The sequence below is a fragment of the Pristiophorus japonicus genome, chromosome 16, assembly GCF_044704955.1.
Source record: "Pristiophorus japonicus isolate sPriJap1 chromosome 16, sPriJap1.hap1, whole genome shotgun sequence".
In the NCBI taxonomy this organism is placed as follows: Eukaryota; Metazoa; Chordata; class Chondrichthyes; family Pristiophoridae; genus Pristiophorus; species Pristiophorus japonicus.
In genome coordinates, this window is record NC_091992.1 from 89,036,084 (window position 1) to 89,062,916 (window position 26,833).

The window sequence follows — 26,833 nt, forward strand, 5'->3', positions numbered from 1 at the left end:
TGAGGATAATTTTAAAAACGCAAAAAAAATCTGGTCACAATGTTAAGAGACCTCGCCTACAACTTCTCCCAACTCCCCGAAAAACGCTATGGGGGATACTTGCATTTGAGAGTTGGGAGCACAGCCAGTTTTGTGGGTGGAGATTCGTTCGGGTGAAGGGTTTGATAGTCGATGTAAAAGATCAAGGAATCTTGGGCACATTAACTAACTAATGCCTTGAATTTTACAATCATTTAAGCCGCATATTGATGAGGCCACAGCTGGAATTCTGTGTGCAGTTTTGGTTTCCATATTTACAAAAGGAGGTCTTGCTTTGGAGACAGTTCAGAGAAGGTTCACTAGGTTGATTCCGGGGATGAGGGGGTTGACTTATGAGGAAAGGTTGAGTAGGTTGGGCCTTTACTCATTGGAATTCAGAAGAATGAGGGGTGATCTTATCGAAACGTATAAGATTACGAGGGTGCTTGACAAGATGCAGAGGATGTTTCCACTGATGGGGGAAGACTAGAACTAGGGGGGCATGATCTTAGAATAAGGGGCCTCCCATTTAAAACTGATATGAGGAGAAATTTCTTTTCTCAGAGGGTTGTAAATCTGTGGCATTCGCTGCCTCAGAGAGCTGTGGAAGCTGGGACATTGAATAAATTTAAGACAGAGCTAGACAGTTTCTTAATCGATAAGGTAATAAGGGGTTATGGGGAGCGGGCAGGGAAGTGGATCCGAGTCCATGATCGGATCAGCCAAAATCGTAGTAAATGGCGGAGCAGGCTCGAGGGGCCGTATGGCCAACTCCTGCTCCTATTTCTTACATTCTTATCATTGGTTTGTGCCCCGGATGAGTGTCTCTGGGTGTTAATTTGGAGTAAACTTCTGGCCTATAGGGTTAAAGTTGTATCACAACATTCATTGTTGCCTTCCCCATTGGCTGTAAAAATCCCATTACTGGTCAAGCTATGGCTTCATAGCAACTTGTACCTCAGCTATTTACATCTGTTGCCACCTCTGCAGCAACAGCAAACACTATCTTGAGGTGACAGTGGCAGCATTACCATATTTATATTGCAGTCTGATCACTTGAGTGAAAATTTAACATGGGAGTTTCAGGTAGAATTTCATCTGAACATAACTCAGATGTTGTAAACACTTCCTGGAGTTGAACTGTCTTGTACATTTTATATTCAGATCAAGCAATTATTTGTGGGCATTCCAAAGTGAAACAAATGAATTACACTGGGACATTGGTAATTCCATTGTTGGCTGATCAGGCTTTAATGCTTTTGAAAAACAGTATTCTTGTAACAACAGACCTTGTGTGGAATAATTCCATGGTTCTACTGTTTCAAAACTAATGTCTTTGTTTCAGCCCTGATAAACACTGAAAATTACACAACATTTCAGAATTAAATAAGTAAATGCTAATAATCTCCATCTGCCAAGAAATCCAACAAAAGGACAAAGTTCCAATGGTTACTGGTACACAATTCCACATAGAGCCAATGTCAGGAAGATACTGACTGAACTTGCACTTTGCATTGAAGTTCTGCCAATCTCTATATATGTCAGCACACTGTAGAAGAGGGCTAGAGTATTTGTGTCTCAGAAAAGAAATGGCATATGCTAGACCAAAGATCCACAGACTGTTAGTTGGAATGGCAGCAGACAGATTCCCACTACCCAGTTATCAGAGTCAGAAGGAAGTTTCAGAATACAGTACCATGAAATAGGAGCTTACTTTGCTCTTTTCCACAGACGCTTAGCTGAACCCCTAAAGCAGAGAAAACAAAAACTTTTTAGAAATAATTGCAACACAGCAAATTTTTTACAGCTACCACTGTACCTGTTAAAGTCGGATCAGTGGGCTTCTTGCCAACCACTGTTGGGTATTCTACAAAAAAACTTAATGCTGGCTTCTTTGCTTGCTAAAGTGAAGCTGCATTATTTGGGAACGGGTAAGGATAAGAGAGTCTGCAATTTACAGCAAGTTATTTCCATTCATAAATTATTTTTATTCTTGAATGTTACATTTCTGCCCAGTCATTACTTTATAGAAAGAGCTGGGCAATACTAACTACTTCAAAAGTGCTGCACGTATATTACTAGGATTAGTGATGATGCAATACATAATGACAGGTCTTAAGTACATATTTTTGACAATTAAAACTTTTATTGCATTTTTACCTGTATTTAGAAACAATATATTTTTTTTACGAAGAGGAGAAAATTTCACAAAACATCTAGATCAAGCCATGAATAAGACTGCTATGCACAATCAATTCCTTTTGGCACACGAGTTAGGTGCTCGTCATCACTCATGGTAACTTACGCATTCCATCATTCCCTACTGTTTAACATCCAAGTTTTCCCGCATAATAAAAAAATAATAGCAGAAGCAAATCCTTTTAAGTACTACAAGCATAATTCCTTTGACTCCACACAGTACTTTTGGCCGGTTAACCTCAAATTAATACTTGTATTTTTTTTAAATAATGCATTGCACAGGACATCAATCTGTAATTTGGAGACACAAGACAAATGCAAAATGGCAGAGTGACTGACATGACCATCAACATCATGTCATTATTATGCTCCAAGCACTCCATGCTGCTTATTAAAATTATTCACAGGATCAACTAGGTAAAGTGAAAAGTCCCAGAATTCGAATTCAAGGTTTGTTACTAATAGCAACTGAAAAACACAAAATTGAAGGACTCATTTGGACAGTAGCTTAGAAACTGACCTCTCACTTTTGGGGCCTACATTCAAATTGTATTTGAAATTCTGTTTGTTGGGCAACTCCAGATAGTAAAAATGTAATAATGTATTCAATCTCTATAAACCAGTGATCCTGGCTCTAACCTATCCTGTAAAGAACATTATTAGAAAGTAAATCTAAGTAGCAAGAACTTGCAATTATATAGTGTCTTTAAGCCAATTCTTTTCACATAGCCAAAGGAGAAGACATTAGGACAGGTGACCAAATGGCTTGGTCAAAGGGGTAGGTTTTAAGTAGTGTCTTAAAGGAGGAGGGGTAATGAGGTTTGTGGTAAATTACAGAACTTAGGGCCTAGACGGTTGAAGGCATGCCACCAATGATGGGGTGAAGGAAGCAGAGGATGCACAAGAGGCCAGAGTTGGAGGAAGAGGGGTTTCGGAGGGTTGTAGGGCTGGAAGTGATTGCAGAGATAGGGAGGGCAAGGCTATTGAGGGATCTGAATACTAGGATGAGAATTTTAAAATTGAGGCATTGGTGGACTGGGAGCCAATATACGTCAGCGAGCACAGGGGTGATGGGTGAACAGGACTTGGTGCGAGTTAGGATCCCAGCAGCAGAGCTTTAAAAGAGCTCAAGTTTATGGAGGGTGGAAGATGGGAAGCCAGCCAGCCAGGAGAGCACTGGAAGAGTCAATTTATTACTTACTTTATTTCTGAATGTTGCGCTACTTCGAGAAAGGGAAACATTTCTCATTTCAGGTACTCGGCATCAGCAGGAACCCCTGGTCAGGTACATGTTGTGCAAAAACTTTGTTTAGTCTTTATTAACAATGTGTTTCAATGAGGAACAGCATCCACTCGTAAAACAATCCCACAGTTTTCTGTTTCCCACACCATCCATTCTGTTGCTTTTAAATGACACAGCCAATTTGACAAGACAGATGTTGGTGAGGGCATTTGCTTTGTTGATCATTACTCTGGAGTGACTGGAGATTTTAATGCCAATTTATACTGAATTGGAACACTAAACGCACAAGGAACTTGACAGACTATGCAAACTTATTTCACATGACCCTTATAGCCTAGTATCAGAGGAGGCTCTGCTATCACCAGGACTGGATTCGAATCCAGGTTCCAAAGATCAATGTCTAATCTATATCACCACCACCCAGTCTGAGAATCTAAAGTAGTTTCCTGACGAGATATCAAATATAAATACACGCTCAGACAATTTCTCTTAAATGCCACGTACAAGTGAAACAAGAGTTTGCAGGCAGATCTAGTTATATCAAAAGAGGTGTTCTCAGCATTTTACAAGGAAACAAATATAATGTGGAATTGGTAACTGTTCATTAGTATTTTTTTTATATAGTTTTAATTAAACAAACCAGTCATTGCACTAAAAGTTCAGGTTTAGGCATTAGAGCCTGCCTAATGTCCCCAATACACACAACACACCCACTAACAGCAATGTAAACCAATGCCTATTACATCAAGGTATGCTTTGTCACTCCTAGGGCCGATGCAGTACCCTGCAGAAAAACAAACATTCTCGGGCTTTAACCTATATTGCCTGGAAGGAAGGATGGAAGGACAGAGAGACAGAGCTGAAAACACAGGAGAACGTATGTGACAACAACTGCAATATCATAGTATCCAGTACACACGAGAGGGGGGCTACTGTTCCTATCCAGGGGTAAACGAGATATTGGACAGTAGAAGTAATCTCCATATTTTAGATGAGAGGTTCGCTTATAAAGTGAGCAGTAACGGTGAACCCAAGAGAATGGCTAGTGCAGGGCATTACAATTATAAAATATACTATAGATATATTGGTACTGTTGCACTAAAAATATTGCTGGTTTGTGGTTCAGAAAAGTTCTAGCTGGAATTTGGGGTCGCACATTTAAGACGGAGATGAGGAGGAATTTCTTCTCAGAGGATCGTGAATCTTTGGAATTCTCTACCCCAGAGAGCTGTGGAGGCTGAGTCATTGAATATATTCAAGGCTAAGATAGACAGATTCTTGAACGATAGGTAAGTCAAGGTTTATAGGGAACAGGCAGGATAATGGAGTTGAAGCCAAGATCAGATCAGCCATGATCTTATTGAATGGTAGAGCAGGCTTGGCCTACTTCTGCTCCTTTTTCTTATGTTCTCCAGAGTGAAAACAGGAAGGAATTTTTTCACAAAGGATCGTGTTAAATTGGAACTCGCTCCAGGCTGTGGAAATTGACATGTTCGAGACTGAGATCGATAGATATTTATTAGACAAGGGTATCCCAGGATATGGAACTAAAGTAGGTAAATGGAGTTGAGGTACAGATCAGTCATGATGTAATTGAATTGCAGAACAGGCTTGAGGGGCTGAATGGCCTACTCCTGTTCATATGTTCCCTCTCCTTTGGGTAGCTGCTTTACATACATTCTGCACATCCGAACCAATTTGTAGGAGCAGCAACTTTTATTTAATGATAGTAGAAAAAGCCCAAAACCAAAACCATATATTGGGCCCAAATTTCCCCAACCCCTTTTTCCGGCGCACTCTCCCGAGATACGCCGACTTTATGTGCTCAAAACGGCACCAAAGAACTTACTAACAATTATGTCCACTCTGCTGTGTGTCCCGGGTCCTGGTGCAGCATTTCTCATGGAGTGGAGGACAGAGCTACAGCCTTGCGCCAAAAACCGTGCCGGCAGCTGTCCGCATGCGCAGTAGCTCCTCCCATGATTGTGATGATGATGCTTGCAGCGTGGGACCCAACGTGACCCGCCCCTATCCCGGGCCGAGTGGCCTGCCGCTGCCTTCCCAGCGCTGAGGACTACAAGAAACAGGCTAGTGGGGGGGTTGGGGGGGTGCGGAAGAGTTTTGATGGGATGGGGGAAAAGAATCTTCAAAGACTTTCCAGTACTTTAATATCTAGCTATCTTTATTAAAAATTCCCTATCTGCAGTAACTTACAGCTCACCCACTTCTGCTCAGAATTCTAAAATATTACTAATCTGAGTCACACTACGCAATGATCATCAAAATTTAAGTTTACATTCTGACATGCTTTTTTTGTTAAGTCCAACGTTTTAAATTTCTAAACCTAGTCAGGGCAATTCTTTGGTGCTGCAGAAGTCAAAATCCAATGTGGTGTGATGGCACATATGAATTCATTAGACAAGAGCGTTGGTGCTCTTGATCTATTATTTACAAAGAAAACCGTCCCCTTGCTCAAGTGGCCCCTATACTTCAACCTTTATTACAAGATCATTTTTATTCTTGTAAAAACCCCATACTCAGTTTAATCAGGCTGATAGCACCTACAACCTGTCCGGTCTCTGCTTGGGATTAGAAAAAAAACTAGCATTCCTATCATAACACTGTCATTTGGAGGCTACCTGCGCTGATTTCTTAACTCTCCACAAGGGTTTTCTGTGCGGCCACAATCGCTGGCCTAAGTTAGTTTGGAGCAACTATTAGCTGTCCAAACTGGCTTAAATGGCTAAAATAGGTGCAGGTGGCTCGTAATGCCCCCTTTTGGGGGGAAAAAAACAAAACTAAAAAAAATCCTAACTAACTCACTTGCACTGGCGCAAATTAAATGTGCAGAATGGAGATTTTTTTTTTTAAGATACTCCAGAAAAATCAAGTTGCTCCAAAAAAAAAAGAGCAACGCCTGGCCAAATTTGGGCTCATTAAACTATTTATTCTTTCCAGATTAAGCAACATTATTTTTGCCTATATCTAGACCAAGTCTGAATATGCATACCTACACAAGGCAGTACCATATTTACAATGGGTTCTGGCAACCAACTTAATTTAAAAAAAATCTCCTTTCAAGTAATTTGTCCAATATTTCAGATCACCACATTTTGCTAAATTGGATAGCATTTATTCAATTATTTTAAAGCATGGCAAGTGATTTCTCAAACTACCCAGTAGCATTTCATTCATTTTCAGGTCAGCTATAAACTGCACATTAAATTTCTATTTTAAATTTTAGATGCAAAAAAGTTTATTTCAATCTTCATGTTTTCATTGTACATACTGAAATGTTGAGAATAAGATGAGAACTCTAAAATTAAGCTTGGAAAGTTGCATTAAATTAAAGAAAATTTCTGTGTTGTAGTTCTGGTTTAAATACTAATTTTTTTTTAAATAATCAACATATTTTAGAAAGTGCAGTGTTAATCCTCCACACAAACAAATCAAAATATCTGCAATTTGTGTTGGTCAATTTCATGCATTTCTTTACTCCATCCATACCCAATTTTACAAAAGAGAAAGCACATTTTTTAAAAACATAGCACCCTTTCTTCAAGATGGATATTACCAGACAAGTCAAATGTGTACAGACCACAAATCCCACAAGAATAGAAATACTTCAAATCACTAGTTCTCACTGCAACCATAGGTATTTAAACTTCAGGCCAAATGTCACTGAAGTGCCTTGTTATGCTTCAAAATGGAACTTCTTGGCTGGCTTCCCTTCCGGACATCTGATTATAGGTAGGTAGCAATTCAGATATATTTTTAGAATGAGCAGGCGTAGAGTTTTAGGGATCTGCACCATGATAGAATGCCGGAAGACATGGTTACTGCTCGCCATGGCCAGAATCGTCCGGGGTGGTAGCGAGCGTGATCAGTGGTGGATCCGGTGAGAAAGTTGTTATTTTTGACAGGTCCCACATGTCTATCCAACAGCCGTGCCCATCATTGTGGCAGTGGTGGGCGAACTAATTGAAATAATTATCAGGTAGTTTACAGGCACTTAGGACCTTCCACTTGCTTTTTAAAAATTTCCCTGCATGGCCACAGGATTCACACAGCTCAGGAATCACGTCTGTCAACCAGGGGAGACAGTTCTGTGGCCATTGCTGCAGCTAATTACTTGACAGCATCAAGTGTATAGTAAAAGCTTTACCTGACAGATCTTCACTTTCTTCAAGCAGAAGCTGCTGCTCAGTCCATTTCCAGCACAGATTATGCAGGCTGCAAGTGTTTCCGGCAAAGTCTCCATCCTGTGTCACCTCATTGGAAGAACACTCTCACCACTGACAGAATGCTTCGGTCATCTGTACTTCACCTGCCATCTATTCCATCAACATGGGTGCCGTTTATACTGTCTCACCTTGGTCCTCAGAATCTCACCATGATCAGCCCCAACATCAGCAGCATCTGGCTTCTCTGCAATCAACTGATGCTGCACAGAACAGAGGGCATCAGCACCTAAGCACATTGCTGACCAGGAGGCCAGGGATGGCTTCATCATGGCCAGAGATGGCCTCATCATGGCCAGATTTACGTCACTTGACACTGTACACCCATATGGCTGACACAATGTGCCAGATTGGCCCCACTCCATACCAAGATAAAGCGTCCCTACAATGATCAAGGCATTCCTTACACATTCATCACCATTGCAAGGTGTATCGTTAATCTCATCATTCACTGCAACTCACTAAACCACTTCCAAAGGTGTACAAAAATCACCAGTGTTGAAAATAAAGATTTTTATGTTTGACATCACCATTAACTTTACATAAACATTGGATAAAATAGCCAAGTGCCTACCCTTGTGTGTTAGTGGTTATGATTGCACTAGGATGAGGGTGAGTGATGAGTGGCTAGTGAGATGGGGATGTGATAAAGTAGATAGAGCGGGATGGGTGGAGGTGCAAGGTATATTGGTGCAAACAAGGATGTGCAGGAGTAGAGTAGGGTTGGCAGATTGATGGAGATGTGATGAGAGGCACAGCCGGATGAAGTTGAGTATAGCTTTGTACTAACATTTCCTGACCTAATGAGAACATTGAAACGTTTGCGGCACTGCACCCAGGTCCGCAACATCCCTGCTTATGACCTCCTTTGCAACCAGGCTGTTTTGTTCTGCTGGGGAGGTCTCTTCCGCCCATTGGAAGGGAAGAGGGCTCCCCTGCATGCTCGGACTCCCTCCATAAGCATAGAGTAATCGTAGAACCTGGGTGCAACCCTCTGCCTCTGTGCAGTGTCAGTGTTTGCAGCACTCCAATGCTGCAGTGCACTGACTGCACTATGTTAAACTTCAAACCTAATGTGGCCATGATCACTTTAAAGATCCCGGCTGAAAACACATCATGAATGACGTCACCAGACCTGCTCCATCTAATTAGGCCATGTAACGCGCTGGGTGGATTTAATAAGCTCCATTAAGGCAAATTCATTTTCAACAGCGGGTTGGAGCCAGGAGCGCGTTCATGACCCCATGGACACCGCCCGCACTGGACCCACCAAGATAGGCAAAATTCCGGACCATGTGTCTCAATACCGGTCTGCTTTTCTACAGCACAACTGTGACAACATACAAGGAACCTTTCTGAACTGGTTATATAAATGGCTTAGTGGATGCTCGCCCCTTTTGAACGGCAATTATTATAGTGGAAAGAAACTAAATTGGTAAGTATTTTAGAAATTTAAACTGGTATTCCTCTTTTAAAAAAAAACTAAAAGAGGAAACGCTGAGCAGAACATTTCTGATGGTATATTTTCACCATCAGTTATAATTGATGGAAAGCAATTTTCGCTTCGCACCAACACTAAACTGGTAATACGAATCTGACATCTGGGTCCTACCCATTTCAAAGTCAAGTGAGATGCCATGGGGGAAGCAGTCTCACATCTCTTCTGTCTGACACCATACAGGAGAATAAATCCACTCTGGTATCAACCTAGGTTTATAAAGTACCTAGAGGATTGACTGGACTACCTGAAAGCCTACCCAACCTTAATTAACTGCTCGCAACATATAAATTTCTAATTGTCCCTGCAAGCATCGAAACAAGGGCAGAATTCTGTCCTAAACAGGACAGTTAAAGTTCTAGCTTGGGGAGGATAGGGGAGGAGTCAAGATGAGAACGGAGATTGCTGCCTCGTCTCAAGCTGGTACAGGTGCAACGTCCCGAATCTGGAACTCTGAAAACCAGAATTGTCCATAAAACAGACATTTTGCGCATAGCTGATGGAGTCGCCCAGAATTACTGTCCGAAAACCGGGCATTTTTGAGGCAAAACCCAAAGTCCAGCATGGATTTGGTCGAGGATTCCGGATTTCAGACACGAAAATCAAGTCTGAAATCCGGAATCCTCAACCAAATCTTTGGGTTTTGCTGGTTTCGTACCTCCCTGCTCAAAACCCGGCACGGATTCAGTTGAGGATTCCGGATTTCAGACTCTTGATTTTGTCTGAAATCTGGAAAACTCCCAAAACTGGAACGGATTCGGTCCTAAGGATTCCGGATATTGGCCATTGTACCTGTAGCTGTAGAGTACATATACTCTTAAGTTTCCTGCTTATACACTCCATGGCTATTATGCATTTGCTGCGAAAGCATGCACAAGAATTAGTATGTTTATCGACATTTTTCCAGCTGCACCAAAACGTATTTCTTGCTTTACAGAGATGGCAGATCTAGTAAATCTCCCTTACTTTGAGAGCCTTATGCAAAAAAAAATTAATCGTGTCGTCTAGTTGAAAAACATACTGACCTCCTTTCTCTTCGGAAATTGATATACAAAGGAACATTTAAGCCATTCAGCCCTTCCAAGCCTTTTCTGACATTCAAATAGATCATGGCTGATCGATATCTCAAATCTATTACATGCTTTGATTCCGTAACCTTAAATACCCTTATCTAACACAAGTCTCTGAAATTTTCAAATTACCTAGTCTAAACTGCTTTTTGGAGAAAAACAGATCCTGATTTTCACTATCTTTTGTGTGAAGCTATCCTGTGTGTGAAGTAGTAGTTCCTGACATCACCCTTGAACGGCAAAACTTCCATCCCTTTGTATTCCAGCCCCCTCAAGATAAAGATCAACATTCCATTAGCCTTTTAGATTAGTGTACACACACACAAAAATATATATATTCTAACCTGTCGTACAACAATGAGCACACCCACAAACGCGCACTGATTAAGTCGAACATTAAGCCTGTGCAGCAGCACTCATTGCGTTCAGCACCAATGTACTTCTAACTATATAGTCGTTCCAACTCCAGGGTGTCAGTATCACTGGTGCAATCAAGGCCAAGAGCTGCAACTGTCTCTCCACTGTCTAAGCAACAATGTTGATTAAGGGGCAGTTGAGAGCAGGATCTCCAAGCACCAAGGATACCCTTGTCTCCTCTTCCCAAGACAACTCCCACTTCTACAGTCAAACCCAAAAAAGGCTTCTGATGCTGATCTCAATGGTCTACAGGGCTGTAGTAATACTCGCCCTCCTGTATGGCTCAGAAACATGGACCATGTACAGTAGACACCTCAATTCGCTGGAGAAATACCACCGACGATGTCTCCGCAAGATGCTACAAATCCCCTGGGAGGACAGACGCACCAACATTAGCGTCCTCGACCAGGCCAACATCCCCAGCATTGAAGCACTGACCACATTTGATCAGCTCCGCTGGACAGGCCAAATAGTTCACATACCAGACACGAGAACTCCCAAAGCAAGCGCTCGACTCAACTCCTTCACGGCAAACGAGCCAAAGGTGGGCAGAGGAAACATTACAAAGACACCATCAAAGCCTCCCTGATAAAGTGCAACATCCTCACTGACACCTGGGACTCCCTGGCCAAAGACCGCCCTAAGTGGAGGAAGTGCATTCAGGAGGGTGCTGAGCTCCGAGTCTCGTTGCCGAGAGCATGCAGAAATCAAGCGCAGGCTGCGGAAAGAGCGTGCAGCAAACCAGTCCCACCCACCCCTTCCCTCAACGACTATCTGTCCCACTTGTGACAGAAACTGTGGTCCTCGTATTGAACTGTACAACCACCTAAGAACTCATGTTAAGAGTGGAAGCAAGTCTTCCTCGATTCCGAGGGACTGCCTATGATGATGATAATGATGACAATGGGACTTTCAGAAAACAGTAGGAAGTCAGCAACTTTGCCTGAAGCTCCACCAATGACATTAACTGGTGATTAACCGAGGGGAATTTGATGCTTACTGATATTTTCTATGTCCACGTGCAGCACACAATAATGTTCACATATTTAAACAGTCTAAACTTAGCTGTCCATAATGCAGACTCTTGTAGGTTTTCTTCCTCTTAGAATTTCTATTTAGTCCCCCTTCAGTTGCAACAATTCATTTCCAGAGATTCAATGGATCAGATAGGTGGAGCAGAGCAATAAGGAATAAAATATTGGACACTTACCAAAAGTGTAGTAATCCTCATTTTTTGAATGAAGTTCTCCTCCACATACCAACTTTCCCACTCTCCTCCCCTCTGGATCTTGGTCTGGACTGAGAAAGGGCTTCTGTTTGAGATTTCTGTGTTTCAATTCTGTTTTTTTTAAAGAGAGAAAAATTAAAACGTGTAATAGATAGGACAATTTCACCCTTTAAAGAAACAAACAGTGTACCTATTTTTCATTAATGTACCACATAAAGAAAACAAATCAAGGAAAGTTCCTTCACAGCATAAATTAGCAAGATAATTAACAAGTCTGGATCCTGACAAAACCCCACAAACAACAGATGGCATTGAGGGACAATTACATAATACAGGGATCAGAAGATTCATATAATGGGATGATGCAATGTGCTCTTAAAGGACAGACATTCTAAAACCCTAGTGGGTCTCACTGGCCTTGGGTCACATTCATGACATATGGAAATCTCAATTCACAAGATGAATTATACCTTCAGAGTAATTTACCTCTTTACAAAATGTAATGACTCCATCACGGTAGATTATGTGACCAATAGTAACTGCTATGGGAAGCTTAATTACATAGCTTATATAATATAAATTCATTATTTGGAAACTTTTTAAAGGATGGGTACTTAAAAGGCCATAAAAGGTTCCATGCAAACTCCCCCTCCAAGATGTCATGTACACAAATATATTCCTATCACCTGCCTTCACCCCTACCTTAGCTCAGCTACAAGCATAATTATTTCAAATGCGTTCCTAACCAGTCTCCCATTGCCCACCCCCATAAAAAATAAAGACTTGCATTTATATAGCAACTTTCTTGACCAAAGCATTTTACAGCCAATTAAGTACTTTTGGAATGTAGTCATTGTTGTAATAAACTTAGATGGCCTCACTCACCCAATCTCGAACATCCTCCAGCTCTATAATCATCCCTCAAGCTCTCTGCTCCTCCGATTCCAACCTGTAGTGTATCGCCATTCCCCACCCATCACTCCCTTCTTTCCACCACTGGCCTTCAGCCAACCAGATTCCATTTTCTGGAATTTTCTCCCTTACCATCTGACACTCCACAAACTGCCTTTAAAACCCGCCTTAAAATGAACCTCTTTTGACCGATCTTGTTCTGAGCCCTACAACCAGAATCTCATCTCTGGTGATTTGAATCTTCATCTTAGCTTTTGGTCATCCCTCCTAACTTTCACTGCTTTGGCTCGGTGTGGATTTTCTCATGCCTCTGAAGTACCTCGAGGGGTTTTCTATATTAAAGGTACTGTATGTGGTTATGGCAAGATGCCGGAGTGACATTCAGTGAATTTGACCTCAATAATCTTATCTTTGCATGCCATTGAAACAGGAAGCAGAGAGTTTTTCAGTAAGCCAAGATCTTTCACTGATTTTATGCAAAACTGCATCTATTTTGGGAAATGAAGCTTTTTTTGGAAAATCTGGATGCAAAGGAGACTCTTGACTTTCAAGAGGCTCAAGATCTCAAAGTTCCCTTTAAAGTCAACATGCTCAAGAAATCTGCATGAAATTCTCTAGGAAGAGAATATTGAAAAGTTTTGAAACATAAGTTCACAAAGCAACATGCCAAAAGAAATCCAAACCCAGTAACTGCTTTGCTTATAAGTAATTAGCTACTCAAATATATTTCAACGGTTTTTATGAATTGCATGCTGGATAAGTACGACAGCTTTTCTGTCTTCAGCATATCGACCCCACTGCACAGTTCCAAGTGGCTCAAGACAAATCAAAACAATGAAAATATGTTAATTTAATTGATATCAAATTTCAATAGCAATATAATGCATTAAACAAGTATTACGCAGTTGGACTAATACTGGATGAATTATTCTGATGAGCATATGTCTTGAGAAAGCCTTTTAAACCATTGACATAACATGTATATGCTGACTAAATCAATCCTTTGTTTAACTGATCTGCCATTTCTTCTGAATGCCAAAATATAACTTTGTACACAGGTTAAAAATTCAGGCAATTGGTTACATTTCTAGAAGGAAAAAATAATGTCCCTCTCTTATCTATGCATTGAATGCTAAAAGTGTTCACGTGCTCTCTGGTCAGACTGAAACTCCACTACTGTTGCCAAATTTGCTCAAGACAAAAGGGAGCCATTCAAGAACTGGAGGCAATACAGAGTAGAGCCCTAAAAGGCTGACCTGTAACATCAAAGGGCTGAGGGCCCAAATTTGGCTAGGAGTTGCTTTGTTTTTTTTTTGGAGCAACTTGACTTTTCTGGAGTATCTTAAAAATTCCTATTCTGCACATTTAAGTTGCGCCAGTGTAAGTGAGTTAGTTCGGATTTTTTTTTGTTTTGTTTTTTTTCCCCAAAAGGGGGCATTATCAGCCACCCATGCCTGTTTTGGTCATTTAGGACAGCTAATAGTTGCTCCAAACTAACTTAGGCCAGCGTATGTGGCCACTTGCGGCCGCACAGAAAACGCTTGCGGAGAGTTATGAAATCAGCGCAAGTAGCCAGAGATTGAGGTGGTGGGGGGAGGGGGGAAAAAGAGAAGGGAAGCGGAGGACCTTGCAAAGCACTAAACACCTTCACAACAACTAATACAGATCTTGTACTGTAACTTTTGCATAATTTACACATTCCACTATATAAAGCTTCATAAAATATGCACTTAATGTCATTTATATCAGAACACAAAGGGTTTCATAAAACCATTTATGAATCAAACATTTTGCTAGCAGGGCTATATTAATGCAAGTTGTTATCTTGTGTCATCACACCATCATGAGGTAGTGATCGTGGGTGGTGCAATGATAGGAGTAATACAACTGGACTTGTTGTCATCGGGTTAGCGAGCGGAAAATTAACCAAGGTTCCAGCTCCTGGTCGCTATCCATTGAACCTGCTGGAACTGTTCTATGTGTAGAGGTTAGGTGAAAAATGGAACAGGCTGTGATGTCCCTCGTGGTCATATAGCCTGTCTTTCTCCGATTGTCAAGGCTTGGGCTTACACATGAATGGTCATTTGCTCAAGGTACCTGAGGGTGCCCACGCAGTTACACCCCAATAAGGCACCTGTGGGTGCTGATGGAATGTTCCCAACAGGCTATCTACGGGCATCCATGCAGTTGTTCACTAAGAATTGGTGGGATTTTTAACAAATTATCCCAAGTCATGATTACTACCAAAACAAAAGCCACGACCAGATATTTGCTGGTACTGAGAGACCAAACCCAAGGAAAGTTTTCTATGGTCATTCTCACCTCTTAATAGACAGCTGCAATGTGCCAGAGAGACTTTTTCTAAATCATTTAAAGAAACTCTCCTCCTCCCCCCACCCCCACCGATCAAGTCTCCCCGCACCAACCTGTTTCTTGTAGCTTCAGCGCGGGAAGGCAGCGGCCGGCCTGTGTGGCAGGCCACTTGGCCCGGGATAGGGGCGGGACGCGTTGGGTCCAACGCTGCAGGCACGCATCATCACAATCATGGGAGGAGCTACTGCGCATGGAGACAGCTGCCGGCACTCAGGCGCAGGGCCCGCGCTCCGCGCCGTCCCCCCTCCCTTGCAATGGACTTGCCACGCCACGCCTAACCCCGGATAATCGGCAGAGGGGCCAGAATACAGGGATATTTTTTCGCCGCCGTTTTAAGCGCAGGAAGTCGGCGCACCTCACGCAAGTGCGCCAAAAAATCTGGAGGGCCAAATTTGGGCCCCGAGTTATGAAGGAGTGTTAATACGGATTCTTTTTTCCTCAATCGGTTTCAGCGAATACACTGACACGCGAACACCTCCTGCCTTTTCTGTAAAAGACCTTTATTGAAGATTCTCCGGCCGTGACTTGTCAAGACAAAGGAACACTCTCAATCAGAGCCTGTTTACCTTCCCCTGGACAAGCCCTTTTCAGAGCGAAAAGCACAGGAGATGTACATTTTCAAAACAGAACACATTTGATTAGCACTTGGTCTATCCAATCCCTTTTTGCTTCTTCAGGTTTGAAAGGAGGCAACTGTAAGGGGTCCTTAAAACGGTATACTATGGGCTGTAATGTGCGGCTCCTAGTGACGCGTACGAGGTGCGCCTGCACAAGTTCTGGGTTTAGGCACGGGCTTCACATATGCTAAAACCTCGAACTTGCAATCTGTCAAGAACCCTCTTAAAAGATTGCACGAATCTCTGGGAAAAGTGCATCCGCGAGCAGAGAGCCGGTCCAGCGAATGCACGTGAAATTTTTACACAGGCGTGAGGCCTGCTTTTACCAGCCTGAGTTTTAAAAAAAAATAAAATTAATTTATGTATTTAAAAACCTGTGAAATAAGGCAAGTTTATTTTGAGTCCCTTTAAAACATGCAGATTTATTTTTCAAAACATTAAATTTGTGTCTTAAATATTTAATTATATACTATTTTAATTAGTGATGCTTTTTAAAATTTACTTGACGTGTGGAGATATTTTTTGGGGTATTCCCATTCATACTTATGGGGATTCCATACATACAGAATGGGGGCAAAGAACAGGCAAAAACGTACTGCAATCACTAGCACATTCTGTGAACGGTCAGTCTTCCTGAAAATCAAAGAAAATTCATCCTCCACTGCTCCAAAATGTGATTGTATCCAGTAGACTCAAAAAGGGAGGCTGTGTTAGGAAACGCTAGGAGTATTCTTTACTCTGCTTACACATGGTCACATTAGTGCAGTCTGGGTGCAGTCACCTTATTGGGACATGCTTTGAGCTGTCAGACTGGTAGTTCTGGCAAGTCCCATGAACTCGAGCCTCAGGCTTCTCAGAGACAGGGCTCCAACTTAAATCAGTGACATTACAAACAGACAAGAAACTTCTAGGTATGTAGTAATTTCCGTGTATTCTTGTACTTTAAAAAAAAATGTCTACTATATTATAAACCTTAATAAGAAACAATGATATGGACCAGTTACATGGACAGACTGGAAAAGCTGGGGTTGTTCTCCTCATAGCACGGAAGATTGAGAGGAGATCTGATAGAGGTGTTCAAAATCATGAGGGGTCTGTACAGAGTAGATAGGGAGAAACTGTTCCCATTGTCGGAAGGGTCGAGAACCAGAGGACACAGATTAAAGGTGATTGGCAAAAAAACCAAAGGCGACAAGAAAAAACTTTTTTTTTTTTTAAAAACACAGCGAGTGGTTAGGATCTGGAATGCACTGCCTGGTGGAGGCAAACTCAATCATGGCTGTGAAAAGGGACTGGTGAGTACCTGAAAGAAAAAAATTAGCAGGAAGCAGGACTAGCTGAGGTGCTCTTGCAGAGAGCTGGCATGAGCTCGACAGGCTTTTTTCCATGCTGCAATCATTTTATGATTCTGTAGCAGCCAAAATTATTTTTTCAAAAATAGAGTGGCTTCAATAGTTAAACTTTTTGAACTGGTAGGTTTTACTGATTAGTCATTCTGGATTATTTTCATGTATCTTCAGTAGTTTCTCATTTCACATTTATTTACCAGCTTTTATTTGTTGTCTACATTTTAGAAATATAAAATTTGATCCAACCAAACGCCATAAAACTTGCATCTAAAAATTATAAAAGAAAAACAAACGCCAAATGCAAGTGAGTAAAAGAATAAGAGTGCATGCACAAGTGAGAGAAAATTAATCGATACGGTTGAAATGGAAAATGGAGAAAGGCAAGAGCTAAATGTAGCAAGACATAAATTTATGCATCAGGTCCTTGACTTGTGAAACAGACTGAAACCTAGTGCAATAAATACTGATTCCACTGATGCATTCAACAGGGAATGGAACCAGTTTCTGCTTCAGCAAATAAATTCACTTGGGTCAGAATTGTCAAATTGGGCACTGAATGAACCTGGATGGTCTTACTGGCCTTTTGTGAACTTTGCATTCTTGTGTTTAAGATCAGTGATCCTACAGTCTAATACTGTCATCAACTATTATTAAACAGTCATAGAAATATTGTATTAAAATAGATTAGCCTTTAGTTGGATACTGTACTTTCAAGTTAGCAAATTAAGTATTTATTCCAACACAACTTCATTCCGAAGACAAAATTTCTGAATTCCATTTTTCCATTAATAGCTCAAATATTTCCTACAACTTAAAACGGAGTTATTGAATACCTGTACAGGTACCTGTATATAGTTTGCTCAGGCTGGAGCAAGTAAAAGTGATGAGCAAATGGTGGTCTTTGGATTGAATGGTCATAATAGATGCAAGTATCTTGTCCTTTGTTGTTAATGGGAATGGAGCGTTTATGGGAAGTACTTTTTAAAATTCAGAATACTCCCCCCTTTTCTATGGACAAAATATTAATGTCAGGAGAATTTTGATTGACATTCAATTTTCTCATTAGTATGAAGTGTCTCAAGTTGGTTCACCCTACCTCCTAGGCCACTCTGGTTACAATACCGAACAAAAGCATCCAAATGCATGCTAAAGAAATTCAGTGGCAAACAATGCTTTCAACTAAGAATACAGAATTTCGAGTCATTAGCATAGTTTCCCAGGGCTGGGGAGGTCTTTTGCATCCCACCCTCCTTTCCTGGAAATCAAAGGGATTCTCCCTGTTGATGAGTAGCAAAATAGCATTTTTCATCAATTTTTGCAAATGTTTAACTTACTGCATTGCTGCTACCAGAGTTATAATTTACTTCTATTTATGGTTGTGCTGAAAACTACTTCAATCAAATATTTTATTGATCAGTACTTCAACTATATATTTGGGACATTAAACTAACATAGGCATAATTTGCTCACAAGTACACTCGCAGGGCTGGATTTTCTGGTCCTTTGCTCTCCTGGTTTTGCCTTGGAGCGACCCGAAAGGCGGCGTTCAGGCCTCCTGCGCCCCGTCGCGATCCTCCGGTCCAGTTCTGCGGCGGCGCCGGATGTGCAACGCCTCTCGTTGCAACACCGACAGTATTTTGGACTTTTGCCCGATCCGACCGCCCGGGAAATCAGTGTGATCCAGCATAGTCAGCGGCACAGAGGAAGGAAAGTACTCCAAAGGTAAGTGCGAGTGTTTGTTCTTTTAATTTTTTTTTAGCAATTTGCGCTGTGGTAGCGTGGGCAATGTTTTGGGAATGTTTTTTTTTAAGGTTCCCCCCCACCACCCAGGCTTCTCTCAGAGTGCACACGGCCCAGCACGTTAGTTCACAAATTTCCCATTTTTAAGCCACAAAAGGTGTACAACGCCTCCCTTTGCACTGCACCCATTGACACAGGGCCCAGGTACCAAAACTTCCTTACCAAAGCGCAAACTATTCCTAAACGTAACTGTCCCACTCCGCCTCAGGTTTCGCCCCGAAATCCAGCCCGCAATCTTTCACTGTTACATCACTATAGCCAGTGGAGGGCAACTAAAAATATGGAAAATACTTAAGCATGTTTCACTTTTGCAACATTGTCAGTCCTTTTAGGACAAACTGAATAATTTGAATGCATACAGATGCAGTATTTAGTGACAAGATTCAGATTTTAATTGACTTTGGTAACAATTTCACATCAACCGACACACCAGTTTAAATATCAGTATTTTACATCATACAGTTTTCAGTTAATTTAATGGTTAGAATTGAGAGATCTCTATTATACCTTACTGTTTACCGCAATTTTTTTACAGTTATAAAAAATTATTTATGCAATTGCCAACGGATGGGTCTTGGTCCAGGATCCAATGATATGAAAACATTTAGGCAAGTTACTAAATTAAAAGTAATTAGGACTTGTGATTTTGAGTGCTAGTTTTGGCAGTAATGACTTCCGTGGGCTATATATAAATAGAGATCCATTCGTTGGCAAAAACTGCACTGCAGCACTTTGATTTACTTAAAAGGAAAGGAAGGTTTAGTGCTAGTACTTTTTGTTCAGAATACAGTACTTCATTTTATACAGTAGTAAACTGAGCAGAACCTTTTTTGTGTGTTTATCAAAAATGTTAATGTTTCTTACCAGCTGCTCCAGGCCCATGATCAACAGGGCACAGCCCCATGCAGTTCTGTAGAAAATAGGCCGGGAGTGGAGGCTCAGTAGGCTCAAAGCAACCCAAAATACACACTACATCTGTTCAACCCAGGAAACATTGGAGGCGGAGAATACCAAATTACTGAGATAGGGGGGTCATGCCTTCACATAGGTTTTTATGGTCTGCAAACCTGGACATTCAACTTGCAATTTTTAATGCCTGGTTGACAAAATACCCAAGTGCATCCAGCAAATCAGATTTTAACAATCCAAACAGCAAAAACCTCTAATTGCTTTCACTAAAAACTAATATGGAGATACCAAAGGATGACTATTATGTCTGAGGAGGCACATTTCTACAATGCAGTTATTACTGGCACTGCACATAGTGAACATATAAGCAAGTTTCTGTTTCAATGGCCCCAAGTTTCGTCCCGCGGCGAAAACGGCACACCTCCGAGCTGGGCGCCTGTTTTTCGCGCCGAAAACTGCGCCTAAAAAAAAGTCCGATATTCTCGAGTTCCTTGGAGCTCGATGTCTGCTTGGCGCGGCGTGCTCTTCGCAGCAGGGGGCGGAGCCTAACACTCGCGCCGATTTTCTAAGTAGCAGGGGGCGGGTACAATTTAAATTAGCCTTCGTGGTGCCGGCAACCCTGCGCGTGCGCGTTGGAGCGTGCGCGCACGTGCAGTCTCACAAACATTGGCACTCGGCAATTTTTAAAAATACTGCAGAAAAAGTGAAGATTTGTTTCTTGGACCCCTGCCAAGGCTTGTAATTTAATTTTTTTTTATATTTCTGTGTGTGAGGGAGTGCTTTTAGCAGCACTGCTGAATAAATCACCTGCTGAAATCAGTGAGTTCAGCTTTTCACTGCTAAACTTGCAGAACCGGTGCTGCATTGGTGCATGCAAAAATTAAGGAGTGTGTGTTTGGAGAAATAAGAGTGCCAATTCAACTTTGCAATAATACGTGGTGTTGACAATGCAGCACCCATTCTGCAAATTTAAATATAAAACTGTCAATGTGGCTGCCTCTCCCTGTCCAAATGGCCTCCGTCCCCCTCACAGCTCGAAGGCTGCTGCTGTTTCTTCGGCTGCCGTCCAGCCACTGACACCGCCCCTAAAGCGTGGCCGAATGGCCTCAAGTACTATAATGAGCTGCGTGTGTCCTGCGTTGATTCTTCGGCTGCCGACCAGCCACTCACGTCGCTGCTATCTCATGGCCGAATGGCCTCACATCGGTCCGCTGATTCTTCGGCTGCCGGCCAGCCACTGACATCTCATGGCCGAATGGCCTCGGGTCCGTCCGGTGCTGCTTCTTCGCGGCCAGCTACAAAGAGAATGAAGGCCTGCCTCAAGCACTGCAGCTCAGCTCGAAGCTTGCTGCCGCTGCTGTCGAGACACTGACGCCACACCGCTGCCTGTCTCCAACATGAAAGGCCTGCCTGAAGCACTTTCACACAGGTAGGAACATGGTTTATTTAATCTTTTCTTTGCTTATAAATTTTTATTCAGGTTGGATTTATTTGTATAATATTTGTATAAGTATAACTAAGGATTGATTGTAGAATTTAATGACTTCCCTTCCCCCCCACTCCTCGTTCCCTACGCCTAATTTGTAACCTACGCCTGATTTTCTAAAGTGTAGACAAGGTTTTTTCGAGCGGGCTAAAATCTTCACTTACTCCATTCTAGGTTAGTTTGGAGTAAGTTTTCACTCACGAAACTTTGAAAACAGGTATAAGTGGCCGGACACGCCCCCTTTTGAAAAAAAAATTCTGTTCCAAAGTAAAACTATTCTAACTGACTAGAACTGGAGCAAACTAAATGTGGAGAATTCCGATTTCTAAGATATTCCGTTCTACACCAGTTGCTCCAAAAAATCAGGAGCAAATCATGTGGAAACTTGGGGCCTATAAAAGTGTGCAAAAATATAGAATAGCAATTTTGGCTGCAAGAGCCAAAATGAAGCAGCACAGGCACACGAGGTCTCTGAAGGCAGTTTTGTCTCAAGAGCCATTGACAGCACAGTTCTCCCATTGTTTATGGCAAGAATTTGAAGGGTTTGAAGCTGTGGGTCAGATCCACATAGCACAACCGACCACACATTAAATACCTCCCCCCCCCCCCCCAAAACACAAACATCTGTACCGCTTTTAGCCCTTTTCTCTCTTTTCTGGAATGCTCTGCTCCCTCCATCCTCATCTATTGCCTGGCCTGATCCACCATCAACTTCCTGCAACTTTTTTGGTACGACGTGTTACCACCACTGCCTGACACTGTCCTGTCCGCACTAAGCTCCACAGCAGTCTCTGGTGGCCTATTGGTCCACTGTCCACCAACACCTTAAATTTAAAATCATTGCCCTTGTCTTTAAATCTGTCTATGGTCTCTCCTCTTCTGATCTTTGTAAGCCCCTTGATATCCACAGCCCCAAAACACTTACTTCTGACTCTTGACTTGTATCCCACCCCGCCACAGCTGACAACCCTTCAGTTACCTACCTGTGTCCTCCTGTAAGCTCGTCAGATTTCCAGTACTCTTTCCTTTAAACACCTCATCAAAAACACTCTCTTTAACCAAGATTTTGTTGACCCCTTCTTTTTTCTGCTTTGTTGGCTTGGCATCAACAAGTACAAAGGGCTTGATATCCAGGGTTGTGACAACATCATAGGCCTACATTTGCATGATTCTCAAGCTGCCAGATTACTTTTCTCTATTGCTCCATTAAAATGCATTTTTTTTCTTTAATACCAATATAGCCAATAATTACAAATATTAGTTTAAAAAAAGTTAAAATAAAGTGGTTAAGCAGGTCGACATACAAGGAATCAGCCTCTAAAGGGCGTAACTGGTGTCACATCTGGATTTAAATTAGGGGAACTGACTCATGGAGGTCATTGGAGCATCACCATCCATAGGAACAATCAATAAGGCAAAAACTGCCTTTAAGTTTTCCTGAGAGACAATTTTCTACTACAATACAGGAATGGATTTAACACATTCTGTATAGACCAGGAAGATTCCAAGATTTATTTTCAGTGCGGTCAGCTGATCTCAGGTGTGACAATGGTAAGGAGCTCTAAAATTAGCCTCAGCACCCATGGGTTTGGTGGTGGTGGTTCTTCTAGTCACGACCAGCATGTGCATGCCAGGCGAGGACAGGATCATGCCCAGTTGTGTCTTTTGTGGTTGAATAGCATGCCAACACAGAGTCAAGGCTCACAAATGAGTAATGTGAACTTGGTTAACGTACTGGAGGGTGCCTAGTGCTGATGTAACTACACCCTAGTAAGGAAGCAAAGACTCCAGGAGAGGTGCAGGGGCAAGAAAACTAGCGCTAAAAAAAAAATGCATTCCAGAATATATCTCGTGAAAAATGGAGGAAGATGAAACTAAAGAGGCTACATACGATAACTGCAATAGAAAACATCTTTAGATCCCAAATTTAATCTCTGGTCTATGCGGAGTTAGCTGATCTAAGCATCTGCAGCTGAGCTAGAGAAGGGAAATCAATTAAATCGGCCACTGTTGATTGCTATCTAGTGGCTCCTGCCAGAAAGTGTACATCAGAAAAGGGCAGAATCAGGCTCCACAGTGATGCCCTTCATAGTCAAATAGCCTGTGATCATTCATTTTTTAGGCTCATATGAAGAGCCGCCAGTGAGGTACCTGAGCACAGTGCGGCTTATTGAACTGTGCCTTCAGGAGAAATTTGAAAGTGTTTTACACAGACTCAAATACAGACATTAATCCTACGCTGAATTTTCAGAAGTATTTTGTTCTAAAGTTTCGCCATCAATAATAAATTTACCACTTACAGCCAAAACACTGCAGTCACTAAACATTGTATTACTTGGAACTACACCCTTGCCTACAATCAAAGTCAATTCAATACTATGCGACAGCAAGCAACAGCTCTGATTTTGACAAGAAAATCAACTCTACAAAGGACCAGTCAGAGCACAATTTATTTGTTACATCATAGCAGAAAGTTAGACCGGCCTCGGAGGGTCAGAAATAAAAGGACCGAAGGGTGTCATGAGCTGAGAAAGACATCAGAATAACATATCTAAAATACCAGGGGTCATTTTATCTTCCTCTTGGGATGCCAGGAATAACTTCCGCTCACAAGACTGCATTTAACCCATTAATTAGCCTGATGAGCTTTTGCAAATGCAACAGGTATCACAGTAGGTTTTTAGTGGCAATGAGTTTGAATACTATTTACACTGCATCGAGTTCATGCTGTCAAGAATGTGTTTTATTGAAATATGTGGTAAATATATATTGTAGCATTTGAATCAATTCAACATAGAAAGTGTGAGGTATTACATTTTGGTAAGAAAAATAAAGAGATCACATATTACTTGGAAAATAAGAATCTAAATGGGGTAGAGGAGCAAAGCAATCTGGGAATACAAATACACAAATCACAAAGTAGCAACGTAGGTCAATAAGACCATAACAAAAGCAAACCAAGCACTCAGGTTTATGTCTGGAGGGATAGAATTGAAAAGTAGAGAAGTTATGCAAAACTTGTATCGAACCTTGGTTAGACCACACTTGGGAGTGTTGCGTACATTTCTGGTTGCCGTATTATTAAAAGGGTCTAGAGGCACTGGAGAGGGTACAAAAAAGATTTACAAGGATGATACCAGAACTACAAGGTTATACTTAGCAGGAAAGGATGAACAACTGGGTCTCTTTTCTCTTGAAAATGAAGGCTGAGGGGTGACCTCATAGGTCTTTAAAATTATGAAATGTTTTGATAGAATAGAGAGAGAGAGAGAGAGAGAGAGAGAGAGAGAGAGAGTGTAAAACTAGAAACCATCAATACAAGATAGTCACCAAGAAATCAAATAGGGAATTTAGAAGAAACTCCTTTGCAGGGAGTGGTGAGACTGTGGAACTCACAACTGAGTAGCATTTAAGGGGAAGCTAGACAAGCATTTGAGGGAGAAGGGAATAGAGGGTTATGCTGAAAGAGTTAAATGAAGAATGGAGGAGGTTCAAGTGCAGCATAAATGGACTGATTGCAGCAAATAGCATATTTCCATACAGTATATTTTGTGTAATGGATCAGTGTGTAATTTTCATGCTAGGAGCATAATATCCATCAAAAATAAAAAAGGCACTTGCATTCCTGACTACCATCTATATGTTTTTTTCCAATTCAATTTTAATCTTCTCCTTCATTGCCATCAGAGGAGGAAATATACAAAGCAAAACTAAGCAGATTCACTTGTCTAGATGCAATTGCTGTGCAGGAAAAGCCTCTCCATGGTCTTACTGTTCAGTATCATTTTAAACAGAAATGTTTTTACTGATTCTTAATGAAATGCCTTTCCAGTTATAATTAAGAGAATGTAACTGCTACACCAAGATAATAGTGCAGCAGAAGTAAAGCAACTGCTGCACTAAGGTAGACTATGAAGAACAGTGACATAAGAAATTACAAAACAAAAAGTTGAACTATTGATTTTTGAAGCATACATCTTAGTACATTTAAGAACATATTTGGCAGTCCCTCAGAATCTAGGAAGACTTGCTTCCACTCCTGAAGTGAATTCTTTGGTGGCTGAACAGTTCAATACGAGAGCCACAGACTCTGTCACAGGTGGGACAGATAGTCGTTGAGGGAAGGAATGGGTGGGACTGGTTTGTCTCATGCTCTTTCGCTGTCTGCGCTTGATTTCTGCATGCTCTCAGCATTGAGACTCTAGGTGCTCAGCGCCCCCTCGGATGCACTTCCTCCTCTTAGGGCGGTCTTGCGCCAAGGACTCCCAGGTGTCAGTGGAGATGTTGCACTTTATCAGGGAGGCTTTGAGGGTGCTCACATTTAAGAACACCTAATTGGTCTCAGGTGAGAAGCAAAACAGACTATAATGAATCCCTCGGGAACACTAATTTAGTTTCCGACTAATCAATGCCCCGATATTAAATGCACATTTATTCTATGCAAAATTGCCTACTAAATTTAGCATTAGGAAAGTACAACTTGTTCATGTGTTTAAACACATTGGGCCGAAGTTTCCACATGATTTGCACCTGATTTTTAGGAGCAACTGGTAGAGAACGGACTATCTTAGAAATCGCAATTCTCCACATTTTTTTTTCTACAGTTCTGGTCAGGTAGAACAGTTCCACTTTGGAACAGAATTTTTTCTTCAAAAGGAGGCCTGTCCGGCCACTGACGCCCGATTTCAAAGTTTCACAGTGAAAACGTACTCCAAACTAACTTAGAATGGAGCAAGTGAAGATTTTTGTAGAACTGAAAAAACCTTGTCTACACATTAAAAAATCAGGCGCAGGTTACAAATTAGGCGTCCAGAACGAGGTGGGGGGGGGGAGGGAAGTCATTAAATTCTATAATAAATCCTTATTTATACTTATACAAATAAATCCAACCTGAATAAACATTTCTAAGCAAAGAAAAGATTAAATAAACCATCTTCCTACCTGTGTGAAAGTGAGAAAGTGCCTGAGAGAATGCTGCAGGAAGCCTCACAAGTTGAGGCAGCCGTTCGTTCCCGACGGCAAGGGGGGGGGGGAGGAGGAGGAAGCCGTTTGTTCCCACGGGGGGGGGGGGGGGGGGGGGGGGGGGGGGGACGACGACGACGGCTGCCTCAACTTTGAGGCTTCCTGCAGCCTTCTCACTGCTGCAAGAAGCCTCAGTGCTGATGGCAATGTGCTTTTATTAAAAAAATGTTCAAAAATTAAACAGCTACAAAGAACTACAAAAATGGCCGAGTGCCAATGTTTCCTTCACACTGCGCGTGCGCTAATGCTCCAACGCGCACGCGCAGCATTGCCGGCAGGAAAAAAACTAATTTAAATGGTACCCGCCCCCTCCCACTTACAAAATCGGCACGAGTGTGGGCGCCACGCCAAGTAGACAAGGAGCTGCAGGGCGCTCCAGAATCGCGCGTTTTTTTTCCGGCGCGAAAAACGGGCGCCCAGCTCGGAGGGGCGCCCGTTTTTTATCGTGTGG

The 26,833-nt window shown here is 41.9% G+C and overlaps 1 protein-coding gene across 2 annotated transcripts in view; it reads right to left on the reverse strand.

Annotated features, from left to right (window-relative positions):
* map2k4a (mitogen-activated protein kinase kinase 4a) overlaps positions 1-26,833 on the reverse strand; it is a 152,773-nt gene that overhangs the window by 99,514 nt on the left and 26,426 nt on the right. For both annotated transcript variants that reach the window (XM_070857545.1, XM_070857546.1), the window contains exon 2: positions 11,897-12,025. In XM_070857545.1, coding sequence (XP_070713646.1) covers positions 11,897-12,025 — 129 coding nt within the window. The remainder of the gene's footprint in view (positions 1-11,896; positions 12,026-26,833) is intronic.